General features: G+C 37.3%; 2 protein-coding genes and 1 pseudogene across 3 annotated transcripts in view; 2 read left to right on the top strand and 1 right to left on the bottom strand.

Moving 5' to 3' along the window:
* The window catches only part of LOC111319497 (uncharacterized), a 29,320-nt gene extending 16,739 nt beyond the window's left edge, over positions 1-12,581 (top strand). The window contains exons 3-7 of the mRNA XM_088724813.1: positions 45-159; positions 3,467-3,592; positions 4,254-4,287; positions 5,306-5,432; positions 10,948-12,581. Of these exons, the coding sequence (XP_088580939.1) occupies positions 45-159; positions 3,467-3,592; positions 4,254-4,287; positions 5,306-5,432; positions 10,948-11,481 (936 nt within the window). The 3' untranslated portion in view covers positions 11,482-12,581. The remainder of the gene's footprint in view (positions 1-44; positions 160-3,466; positions 3,593-4,253; positions 4,288-5,305; positions 5,433-10,947) is intronic.
* On the top strand, positions 5,867-8,225 carry LOC111327733 (uncharacterized). Its single transcript, XM_022931976.2, has 3 exons — positions 5,867-6,092; positions 6,203-6,468; positions 6,664-8,225. Exons 1-3 carry the CDS (start codon positions 5,918-5,920, stop codon positions 7,738-7,740), a joined length of 1,518 nt encoding a protein of 505 aa, XP_022787711.2. The 5' UTR covers positions 5,867-5,917; the 3' UTR covers positions 7,741-8,225.
* Positions 8,136-10,478, bottom strand: LOC148728748 (uncharacterized; annotated as a pseudogene). The gene is made up of 3 exons (XR_015988631.1): positions 10,248-10,478; positions 9,934-10,156; positions 8,136-9,856 (listed from the first exon to the last, which is right to left on the bottom strand). The product of XR_015988631.1 is annotated as an uncharacterized LOC148728748 (transcript).
* Positions 12,582-13,327: the final 746 nt, after the last annotated feature.

The following is a 13,327-nucleotide window of genomic DNA, read 5'->3' as shown; positions in this document are numbered from 1 at the left end:
AAGGAACCACCTGTTTTATGTTTCATGGTTTTCATTCGTTATAGAGTGCTTGTGTTGAAAATCCTTGCATGAACAACGCCATTTGTCAAAGTGGTTTTACCGATAAAGGATATCGCTGTCTGTGTCCTGCTGGATTCGGGGGTGCGAGGTGCGAAGCAGGTAATGAAGAAACGTCTTTGTTATTTCATGGTTCGTCATTGTAATGAAGGTATGATGACATAAAATTCATAGATAAACATACAAACATGGAAGTCAGGAAGATTGACGAACTTTCCAATTCTGACTTAGACAAGCCTATTCTTTTTTAATCTTTTCTAGTAACTCTCATTTTTGTCCTTCTCTCTTCCATTTCAATGTAGCTTGGTGCTGGAGTTGGTGGTTTATTTGTACAAAATGGTCATCACCAGGACACCTTTTTTGGGAGGGGGGGAGGGTAAAGCGTTCCTATAAGGCCCATAAGACCCTCCATACATATCATATCCCATGATACAAAGTAGTACAATATTCATGTATGATGAACAATATGTCGTAGCTAGCATTGTTCTACCCCGTTAATCCCGTGTATCCTAAGCTAACCACTTTAACCTTCTACACTTTATTAATCATGTTCTACCATGTTAACCCCCACCTACCTTAAGGTGGCTGAACACAGTTTTTGATACCTTTGTCTCTTTCACCTTTTTCTCTAAAACCCTTGATCTCTCGGTCGCCAAAACTGGCAGCAAGCAAGTTAACAACACAAACTTTGTTTTTTCGATAATTAAGCTGACGTATTTGCCGTTTCCATGGCGACATGAATAGATATAAACAGATACAATGAATATATGAAGTTCATATATTTTGAACTGCGGTATTAGATACGTATGATGCACGATCCTCGCAGTAGATAGCGCTACTAATACCCTCATTAATATTGTATTACAAGAACCCTCATATGTATCTAATACCGCAGTTCAATATATATGAACTTCATATATTCATTGTATCTCATTTATCACTTTCACGGGTTTATTACGAATCAACTTAACGGCTTGCTTCCAGTAGGCTTATTAGCTCAATTGGTAGAGCGCTGCACTAGTATCGCAGAGGTCAGTTGTTCGAGTCCCGTACAGGCCTGATTTTTTTCAGGTCTGATTTTCGCTATTGCATAAATAGCGCTATCTACTGCGAGGATCGTGCATCATATAGATATAAACAGGCAATTAAAATCGGTTTTGTTTTTTTGTAGAAAATCTAGTCATTAGATTTTCTTTGTAATTTGCCTACAACGAACTTGTAACGATACTCACGAGTTAACACCATTTTGCAAACAATTTAACAGAGATCTGTAATTATCCCTTGTTGAAGGTTCGCTCGAATTTCTACAATTTCCTTTGTTTAAAATCAATTTTTTCAATACTCCAGTTACTTATTTCCTAAGGTAGTTTCGTGCCAAATTTCGTGAAATTCTAATGAGTGGTTCTCAAGAAATAGGCATATTTCCGAGAAAGCAATTTTCCATTCAATCGCAATTTTTTTACTAACTACGCATGCGCTGCATTTAACTGGATTCTTTCGGTAGCGACGAAAAAGCTGAGAATTGTTGGTTTCTTTGCACCGTTAACATTTTTAACATATCTTTGTAATAAAAGATTAAAGTCCCCAACACAGTGCACCAACTATAGAGAAAATTAGCACAGATAGTGCGGGTACGTTTTGAGTAAATAAATGACCGCTCTATTGACGGTATGTTTGTTTTTTGCAATCCATGTGCACGCAAAAACTGTTTTCAGCCACCTTAAGTTAACCATGTTCTTCCACGTTCACCCTCATCTACCCTAGGTTAGTAATATTTTATTGCAAGAACCCTCATTTAACCTTAGTTAGCCTTGTTTTATCACTTTAACCCCCATCTAATATAAGTTACCCATGTTCTACCACACTTACTCCAACCTAACGTTAACCACGTTCTATCACGTTAATCCCAATCTACCCTAAGCTAACCATGTTCTACCAAGTAAACCCTCGTCTACGCTAACTTAACCATGTTCTACCACATTGACCCTCGTCTACCCTAAGTTAGTCTTGTTCTACCACGTTAACCCATATTTAACCTTGATTAACCATGTTCTACCACGGTACATGCTGGTTAACATGTTAGAACATGGTTAGATAAGGGTAGAGGAGGGTTAACGTGGAAGAACATGGTTAACTAATAGTAGATCGGGGTTAACGTGGAAGAAGAAAGTTAGCTCAGAGTAGATAGGGGTTAACGTGGAAGAAGAAGGTTAGCTCAGAGTAGATGAGGGTTAACGTGGTAGAGCATGGCAAGCTTAGAGTCGATGAGGGTTAACATGGTAGAACATGGCTAGCTTAGGTTAAATGGGGGTTAACACGGTAGAATATGATTAGCTAAGGTTAGATTGGGTCAACGCGGTAGAACATGGAAACTTAGAGTAGATGGGGGTAAATGTTGTAGATCATAGATAGCCAAGGTTAAATGGAGGCTAACGTGGTAGGACATGGTTAACTTATGGTAGATGGGGATAAATGTTGTAGATCATGGTGAATCAAGAATAAGTGGGGGCTGAAATGGTAGGACATGGGTAGCTTAGGGTAGATGGGGGTTAAAGTGGTAGGACATGGTTAATTAAGTGTAGATGTGGGTTAACGTGATAGAACATGGCCAGCTTAGGGTCGACGAGGGTTAACGTGGTAGAGCATGGCTAGCTCAGGGTCGATTAGGGTTGACGTGGGAACATGGCGAGCTTGGGTTAAATGGGGGTTAACGTAGTAGAACATGGGTAACTTAGGGTGAATGAGGGTTAACGTGGTAGAACATGGTTAATAAGTGTAGATTTGGGTTAACGCTGTAGAACATGGCTAGCTTAGGGCAGATTGGGGTTAACAAGGTAAAAAGGTATTAGCTACATCATATTGTACATTATATATGAATATTGTACTTTGTGTATCCTATATACAAGACTAAAAGATTAGGAAAAAATTATCAAAATGTTTAAACCAAACGTTTTCGACTGGTTGCGAACCCTGATGATGGCAAACAGTCGAAAACGTTTGGTTTAAACATTTGAATATTTTTTTCTTAATCTTTTAGCCTTGCATATAGAATGTACTTCACTAAGGGAACATTATGGACATTGTACTTTGTATTATGGGATATAATATGTATGGGACGTCTTATGGACCTAACATGAACGCTTTACTGGGGGGAGGGGGAACTATCCAGAAACGTTTTGTCAAGAATTACAAAATTTCTATCTGAATGAAGGTTTGTGGACCATCAACTCAGGGGAGGCGTGCCAACTACTTTTGCCACTCCTTCTAGATGTAGATAAATCAAAATTGTCTGGTTTCTGTATCTTTGCATGATATAAGTCGTGGGATGGATACTTCGGCACGAGTGAACCGAGCGCGCAATTATCGAACTGATCTTGACACAGTGCTGAAGCTCTGAATTTATTTTCAGATATTGACGAGTGCAGTGAGGCTACACACCATTGTAAGCCCACTCACGAGTGCAAAAATAGCAAGGGATCTTACCAATGCATTTGTCGCCCAGGATATTATGGAGAGGATTGCCATATACCAGCGGGTAAGGTGGTGGAGGAGTTTACAGGCATCACATGCTTTTCACGGCCAACGGAAGGGGATCAGTCGTTACAAACAGGGTTGGATATTTCCCGAAGAAGTAGTGTATTATGGTATTAACGTGGCCCATTTTTTTCCAAATTATGCTCGTTTTTGAAAACTATGATTTTGAAAACTGAACACAAAGGAAGTCTAAATATGTTAGCAGTGCTACTTCTATAAAGATTTCAAAAAAATCTTTGCTCGTTTCTCCAAGGGTGTCAAGAGAATATAACAGAGCCTAATGGGAGGATGAGGTGACTGCTATCGTGACAAACCAAAATCCTCCAGCCCCCACCAGCCCCGCCTCCCTTATCCCAGGCGAAAAATAATGACAAGTCCTTAATTGCTGGTGGGAAGTTATTTCATTATAGGCATCAGAGAAATGTATTTTAAAGAGCAGTATAACATGAAGGAAACAAACAGAGGAATTTCAACACGCTTCCCACACTGATAACAAGGGATTGCCCTTCATCCATATGGGACTGAAGCTGTGTCTGTTATGCAGTCCATTATTCAAACTACCAAAATAGTTCATTTGTCATGTTTACAACTCTAAGTCATAAATAAGTAGATTATAATCATCGGAAACTTTTCAAACTGTTTCCATACTTTTGTTCTTGCAGCTTCGAGTTGCAAGGAGGCTTATGAAAAGAACATGTAAGTCAAAGGAAAGGAGAGGAAAATAGACTTTGACGTAAAAGTATGAACATAATAAAAAAGCCGAACATAAATACAAATATGAATGAGAATAATGATATCAAAACATATTGGTGACAAAGCATTGACGGCGAATGGTCACCCAAAGGTTCGAAAAACTGAAGCTTTCCCTATAAAAATATGGGGACACAAAGGCAGGAAAAAAATTGAGCTTAAATACTTTCTTGCAAGGCAAAGTTTGAAAATGAGATCATCATTCAGAGATCAGATATTCTCAATGATAAGTATTATGTTGCCATGTCCTTTTTTGAAAAGCGAAACGGCAGTGTATTCTTATCTAGTTGCTATTAAATGGCCTAATTAAAAAAAATAAGCCATTTACTATAGTAACATTTGTATTCAGGTTGATGGTGTAACTTACAGCTGTATCTGCAGTTATTTAAAGACGCAAACAACACACCCCAAAAAAAAAAAAATAAATGAAAACGGGGAGATAGCAGTTCCCTAGGGCAATCAAATTATGAAAAGCATGGTGTTTGGATTGCTCAGCTTTATGTAAATTGCAACGGTTTCTAACAATAATGAATACGAAAGGTAACACCCTTGACATGAAAAAAATCAGGCCTCATTTATCACTTTCACGGGTTTATTACGAATCAACTTAACGGCCTGCTCCCAGTTGGCTTCTTAGCTCAATTGGTAGAGCGCTGCACTAGTATCGCAGAGGTCAGTGGTTCGAGTCCCGTACAGGCCTGATTTTTTTTTTCAGGTCTGATTTTCGCTATTGCATAAATAGCGCTATCTACTGCGAGGATCGTACATCACACGTATCTAATACCGCAGATTAAAATTTATGAACTTCATATATTCATTGCATCTCAGTAATGAATATGAAAGGTAACACCCTTGACATGACTTGTAAAATGTGGTTAAATAACAACAATTTATCATTATTTTCATTAAACATATTTAATTCATCACTACATGTGGTATCATACCTTGTACATTATCTCTACAGAACTAAAGCGAGTGGTGAAATTACGTTGCTCCTTGAATCCAAACCAGTACCTATTTACTGCCAGGTGGGAATTTTTGGATGCGGAGATGGAGGATGGACGCCGGTCATGAAAATTAATGGGAGCAAGGTCAGCTTTTCCTCCTCTTTTTCCTTTACGGTATAGATGTAAAAAAAACCTGTGATACATTTCACTTCTAGAAGCCAATCAAACTTATTTTGTCCATCTTAGTTAGATCAAAGATGAGGGCTTTATCATTGGATAAGTTTTATCATGGGCAACGTATGAAATACCTTTTCATCTCTTCCCGTTTATGGGGTAATGAAGAAGAAAAAAATATTTCCTTAATAGTGCGAACCTCTTACCTTTCGAAAATACTATCGACAACAAGAAATATATAAAGGTGAAAAGTAAGAAATCCCTTATGACAGAAGTGAGTAGACAAAGTTGGAAAGCGCGTACAGTAGCGGTATTCACAAACATGCTTCTCCATAACTATATAGCTAGCTGCCTTAAGATAGCATATTCGCCTTTGTCACGGCCCGCCATCTTGGATTACGTCATTGAATATTTTACATGAGGTCGAGGCCACGCGTGGTAAGTTCACAAACAAAATGGCGACTAGTAGCGATAGCGTTGAACTCGAATTTTGGCACAAAAATATAACAAAAATACCCAAAGTTACAAACTCTTTTGTTGAGGATTTTGCTGAGAAGAACCTACCGATCAAAGCCACTGTAACAAGAGGATATAAATTCTTTCACGAAGAATATATTCACGATATTGAAGGTGAGCCTCGTTGACCTCGTGGTAGCTTTCTTTGTTTGACTGTCTTTCCAATATTTTGTTTCTGTGCTCAGTGTTTTGAGTTTTAACTCTTTTTTCTCGGTTTTTAACAGTAAAACTTTGCAAGGAAGAGGATTCAGGAGTAGTGGCTCGGGCTAAATGCTTCAGAAGTATGAAAAAAAACGAAGATCCTCACAAGTTGTCTGTTGTGTTCGAGAGCTCCTCTATTGAGGCTAGCATCAACAAGTATATGTGTAGTTGTGCTGCTGGACAAGGTCTTTGCCATCATGTTCTTGGATTGCTCTATACTCTTGCCCATTTCCAGCTATTAGGCTTAAAAAGTGTCCCGCCAATGGTTTCTAAAACATCAAAGGCACAGGTAAAATTTAATAATAATAATAATAGATTTGATGATAAACAATAAGAAAAAACAGTCATTAATGTATAGAGATTTGACTGTATCTTAGCAATATTTTTCCTTAAAAACTCCTTTTAATCACACTGCTGTTTTTAAACATAACACAATAAGCAATTTTGAATTCATATAGTATATTTGTATATTATTTTTTTGTAGAGATGGCATATCCCCAGTCGTAAAGAGGGCATTAAAGCAAGGCCAGTGACAGATTTGATTATACAAAAGTCAAAGCCAAAAGATAAATTGCATGAACCTAAAAAGAAGAGAAAGGTGTGTGGTGTGGCAAGCACGATCTACAAACCCTTCCAGCAATCATTAAGTAGCCTTGACTTGACTAGTGTGCTGTCGCCACAGTTTGAAAATCTCAACAATCAACCTGGATTTATGAGAATATGGGAAGATGAACAAAGTGAGCCTCCAATTTTAGTAGACTCGGCCTTTGGAAAGGTGCCAAAAGGCTGTGTCATAAGCTATCAACAGCCATTGAAAGTTAAGAGCAATATTAACATACAGCTACCTGCATTCAACTTTCCATCTTTAAGCTATCCAGATACAGTGCTCAATGAAAAACAAGACCTTTTCTTCAGCTCCCTTGCAATATCAGGTCAACAGTCTATTGACTTTGAAATGGAGACAAGGGAACAGTCAACTACAACAGCATGGCATGAACTAAGGAAGTTTAGGCTTACAGCTTCAAATTTCAAAGATATATGCTCAAGAAGAAAAGACCATGAAATCCTTTCTACGCGTTTACTAAAGGGAAAAGTAATCCAAACTGCAGCCATGAAATATGGGATACAAAATGAGGGGGTAGCTGCTGATATGTACAAAACACAGTTTGGCAGAGACACTCACCTAGTAGGTTTTCTTATAAACCCATGTCTCCCACACCTAGGCTGTAGCCCAGACAGAAGAGTGTTTGACGACACTGAACAACATCCATGGGGCCTGATAGAAATAAAGTGCTCTCCAGCAAGTCATCTGGATAACCTTCAGTATTTAAAGTTTAATGAACGAAATGGGTCATATTCATTGAAGAAGACACACAAGTATTATTATCAAGTTATGGGATGCCTTGGTTTAACAGGAAGTCAGTGGTGCGATTTCTTTGTTTACTGCAAGGACGAATTTCACTGTGAACGAGTATATTTTGATGAACTTCTCTCTTCTGAAATGCTGGACAAACTGAATTTATTTTTTTTTGATTATCACCTGAATACATGTGTTCAATAATTTATTGTATGTCTCTTATACAAAATAACTTCGTGCCTAAGTAACAAGCTAATTGTGTGTGACAAAGTTTGGTGGGAAGTGGAGTAAAGACATTTGAATCAGCATTCTTAAAATGTTAAAATATTACAAGTCAAACCTAATTAGACTCAGAACTTGTTCTAGTAATTATCATTACACAGCTGTTTGCAGAAATTATTGCCACAAATTTAAAAACATTGGGTTCATGATTGGTAATTTAATAGTTTTTGTATTTTTTCCAAAAATACAATACTTATGATAATTCAGTTTCATTTAAGCCTATATGTCTGTAATATATTGTAAGCGCCATAATTTTTACAAACAGCTGTACATATTTCATTGTTTATCATGCATTCAAATACTGTGACTAAGTTGGGTGTATTTCAAGCCATTTAATAGTTTTTTACTGTTATTAAACAGAACATTCTGTACAAACATGATAAATAAAAATACATGAATGACTTCAACAGGTTTTGTATTTAAACCCCAAAAGGGCATTTTTATAATATTTGGCAATAATGAAATTTGTGAATAAATGTAAAGTTATTAAATTCATAATTTTTTTTCCAAAAAGCTAGTTTGAAAGCTTGCATTGAATCTGTAAAACAAAAATAGTACTAACAATATAATTTTTACTGATTTTACTGTTTATTTTAATGCCTAACCAATATGCCATGTACATACGAAAAGGGTGCCCCTAGGGGATAGGGCCACCCTACTATTCACCCTTCCACATCACATGTTAACAGATGGCATAGTTCTTACCTAGGTTGGACCTAATACGTAGTGTACCCTCATTCAATGTCAACTAACTCTTAGTTGTTAAAAGTTGTTAGTACTATTTGTATTACAGATCCTTACATACTTTACTTTAAATGATGCTTACTCTTCCATCTATTTTACAACAATTGTATACATATTTAGATATATTGCTTTTCATGCAACAAAGGCCCCTGGAAATTGGTAATAAGACATGCCACTGTCCATATTTGATTAATGCTGCCAGCTACTGTAAGAGGTATAACTTTATCAAAATAGTGAAACTCTTTCACCCTTCTTATGGCCCTTTCCACATGGACTCTTAAATTATGTATCTGTTTACTGGTTGAAAGTTCTTTCTTTGAAAATTGACCCTTACTTGACAAAAAGGCAGGCATTGCTACTCCACAACCTATTGGCTTTAATAGATCCTCTATAGTAAATCCTTTATCAGCCATTATTTGATCACCTGGCTCAAGTAAATTCAACAAACCTGATTGCTTAACAAGCTCCTTGTCAGAAATACTTCCTTCAAAAAGAGAACTTACATGAATAATTTCCCCAGATGGAGATATTACAACATTGCCTTTGTAAGTTGTGTGGCTCTTATATGATGAATAGCAATTGCTATTCAAAACCATACTAGATGGTGCTTGTACCTTTATCTCTGAGGCATCAATAATACCACGGCATTTAGGATATAACAATTTAAAACACTTAGGCATATGTTTGTCAATTTTTGCCCGAGAGGGCCATATAGGAATGGTTCCCAAAACAAAATAGAGAAAGTTAACCCAAGAAATAAAAACTCTACTCACAGTTGAAATAGAAATATCAAATTCACTGGCTAGTTTCTCATTAAAAGTACCCAGCCTCAGCTTAGTAATGCATAAATAAAACTGATCAAATAAGCTAAGTTTGCATGTCTTGAGAGTGTCTCTCATGTTACTTATATCTTTCCCACTTTTTGCTCGTGCTCTCTGTACTTGGGACCATGAAAACATACTTTCAGCTGTGGGTCTAAGGGCATTGAAGGTACTCACAAAAATAGCAAATGACGAAAAGCCAGTATGGAATCTAACGCGTTTGTCTGACATCCCTTTCAGTTGTCTGTAAAAAGATTGTTTTGAAAGCAGCTGTTCTAATTGTTCGATACGAGCTTGCGCTGCCTCAAGTAGCTCTTCTACAGGCTTTTCGGGTTCAGTAAATAAATAATCATGTAGGTTGACAGTAGGTGTTATGATTGTGGTGTCAGTAGTTACGGTGGAGTCCTCCATGTGGCTGCTAGTATCGATGACATTTTCGTCTACGCTTGAATCTTCGATGGGCCCAATTTCGACTGTGGGAATGTAGAAAATAACATGTTTAGAAATATTTAGGGCGGGCCTAAAGTACGATTTCATAAAAAATAAATACCTGTAGAGGAGATTGGCTGTATATTATCCACGACATCAATCTCGGTTGTGTTAGTACGTGTTGTGCATTCGCGTTTCGTTGGTGACTTTCGTTTCTTTGATAAAGTTGTCCATTCAAAAACGGATGGTACAGCACCATTAACGAGTACACTTTTTCCTGTTAGCGTTTTTTTTATATCTGTGGGTTTAAAATGATCAGAGCAAACTCTTGTACTGTTGGTTATCTGAAAGATATCGGAAAAAATATAAGGTTTGCTATATAAACAACGCTGAAACGACGCTAAACTGAACTATGATATATAAAAGGCCATTTACCTTGAAGGACCAGCCGACATCACGCTTAATTTTTATAATCCACTGTCTTCTTAAGTCTTTGTCTTTCGGGAATTGATGAAAGGTTATATTAGACTGCACTTTTGATCTATTGTTATTGCACTTAGGAACACAACAGTGATCTTTGTTCGGCATGATCGCTCGAGTGTTCAGTGTGTCAAGAACCACGCGTGACCTCGTTTTCATGCCAAAAAGCATTACGTCATTTTCAAGATGGCGATACCGTGACAAAGGCGAATATACAACTATTTATCACATTAAAGTATTAACACAGATGTGATGACAATGTGATGACAGCACGGAAGACACTGTCAAGGATAACGCTTGCTTCCAACAGCGATTTCCAAACTAACTTTGGTCCCTTTTTTCAGAGTGAGTCCTGGTGTTCATCCTTTCATATAATGAAACATTTTTATTAAAGAGCAAATTAAACTCATTTTTACACGAATGGTTGAGCACCAGGCCTCGTTTTTAAATGAAGCTAAGGGTAATTCGGAAATGGCCCATTGCCTACTTACAATGCTGTTTAACAAATATTTAGCCTACGTGAGAAAACTGATTGGAAATAATATAAATGCAAGGTCATGTACTTTGATCAGCTCGTATTCCACTAGGAATACAACTAATTAATTATGTCACGAGGCAGTAGTCCTGATTAAAATTTTTTTTCATTTTTACCTAGAACACTTTTCATTTCAATTCTGCATACTGGGAAGATAAAAAGGAGTTTCACCTTCAAGGAGGCAAGACTGGGTTTGATTCAAATGAGACCAAGCTACCGACCTACTGGAGCACATCCTTCTCCAAGATCTGTCTAGGTATGAGGATCGCCGGACAACTCAGGTTTATCGTCATCAATAAGAAGGCCGACTCTTTGTACTCACTGATCGCTGATGGAAAATATCGCGATACATCACTGGGGCGTAACATGTGGAAGAAACTTACTGGTCCTTCTGCTTCTTTGCAGCCCAATTGTAACAAGGAGGGATTCAATGCAGATGCCTATGATGATCCTAGGTTTAACAAAGACAAATCCAAGGCAAGAATTGGTATCATAGGTAATGAACAGAATAATTGTAAAAGCTGCGATTCGAGAATTGGATTCGGCACAGGAGGATATCCTCAGAAAGACAACACTTGCGGCAACGTTGTCCGACATAATGGAAATCGCGGAAATAGAAACACTAAGGCTATGGGATATATATTGGTGCAGTAGCAAGAAAAAGGAGTTCAAGAGGAGTAAAATGTAAATATTGTCAACAGTCAACACTACAGCCAAATGCATAAATGGTTGAAAAGAAAAAATCTAACAAACAGGAAGAAATCAACAACAATAATAATGATAATGATAATAATAATAATAATAATAATAATAATAATAATAATAAAACATTGGAAAGTGACAAAAAGAAAAAAACAGCAGCAAACGAACAAACAAACGAACAAACAAACAAAAAGGGACACTGTGGTTATGCCTGCTACTGTGAATTAATGGAATGATGGTGCTTGTGTTTTTAGGTTACGGGCTCATGATATCAGTTGCAACATGTAAGAGCAGTGAGATCACTATACACTAGAGATAAAAAAAAAAAAAAAACAGTAGCAGCTTCAATGACAAGAATGATATTGAAATTCGGAAATATGGCTAGGTTTACCAAATCGGTGATAAACAGTTATTTTTTTTTTATTTTGTCGTTTAAGCCATTAAGGTAATCAGGTATTCTGCGTTGCATAACCTGGCATTTTGTCAACAACTGATCTGAGTTTGTAACTAAGCCGGTTTGGCACATTGACTTGAACTGAAGTGCATGTAGTTTGAACCCCTTCGCTGCGCAGTCGCTTTTCTTAAATAAACACTTTTTTGCTATCAAATTAAGTTTCTACGTGCAGAGAAGTTTAAGAGAGGAAAGCGTAAGTTAACGTCTAATTTAAGATAACATATATTTCGACATCAGTATGAAATCTGATAATTAGCTTATGATTGTAAACCACTCGTTTTTTGGGAGTTTACTTTTATTCCCGTTATAAATTCGCTGTCAATTGTGTAGTTTGATATATCAGGTGTGAACGGCGTCTAAAACGATTTCTATCGCTTGTTGTCACCGAGATTAACAGGGAATCGACCTGGGCTCTCACCTGTTTTTCTGCCAGTCTTTGTCAAAATTGCCATTAATATTTCGTAAGTTACCGCTATTCAATATCACGGAGCACCTGTTCAGTTATTTGGGTCATTTTTGCATCGTAAGACGATGCTATGAACATTGACCTATTGCTGTTTTAATGAAAGCGTGGGAATCTTCCAACGAATTTATATCAGCAGGAGTATTATTTATTTCTACCATAGACTAAGCTGGAACCACCTAGCAAAATTAAATGAATCGAATAATTAAGTATTGAACGATTCGGGTACCGTTTTTACCTACGTTCTTTGGAACATCAACGGAATGAGAACTCGGAAATGTGAAAAATAAAGCAAGAAAAACCACCCTAGAAAACAATCTAAACTATGTTCGTATATGCAAAAAAAACTACTTTAAAGGGAAACTGACAATCCCTATTCACTAGATGTTTAATTCTAAGGGCGTAGGGACGGTCGTAAGACGCGAATGAATATAAATGAGAACAGCTCAAATATATAGCCTAACAGTGTTAAGTTCAATCCGCGAATCATTACTTGCAGGAGATTTTGCTAAGTGCGACCCTACGCTTTTTTTCAAAGAGCTAAATTCTGCGAATTTTGAAGAAGTTTATTCATCTATCTGCGTAAATAAGGCGAGGGCCTTTTTGCGAGATCTTCTCCAAATATGCTCCCAAATATCGGCCAAGTATCGGTCAAGTATCGGTCATGTATCCGTCAAGTGTTGGTCAAGTATCGGTCAAGTATCGACATATGTCGACAGATATGTAGCGGCAAATGTCACTGCAATTTTCGTCAGTTCTCGTCGTTTCTTTAATGCTCAATATCTTTCCTGAAAATGGGGGAAGGGAGTTATTACTGTAGTCACTCTGATGACTTTGTCAGTCGAGGTACACGATGGAGACATCTCAAAAAAATTGCAGAG

This window comes from Stylophora pistillata, chromosome 6, assembly GCF_964205215.1.
Source record: "Stylophora pistillata chromosome 6, jaStyPist1.2, whole genome shotgun sequence".
NCBI lineage: Eukaryota > Metazoa > Cnidaria > Anthozoa > Scleractinia > Pocilloporidae > Stylophora > Stylophora pistillata.
This window is presented reverse-complemented; position numbering and strand designations above follow the sequence as displayed.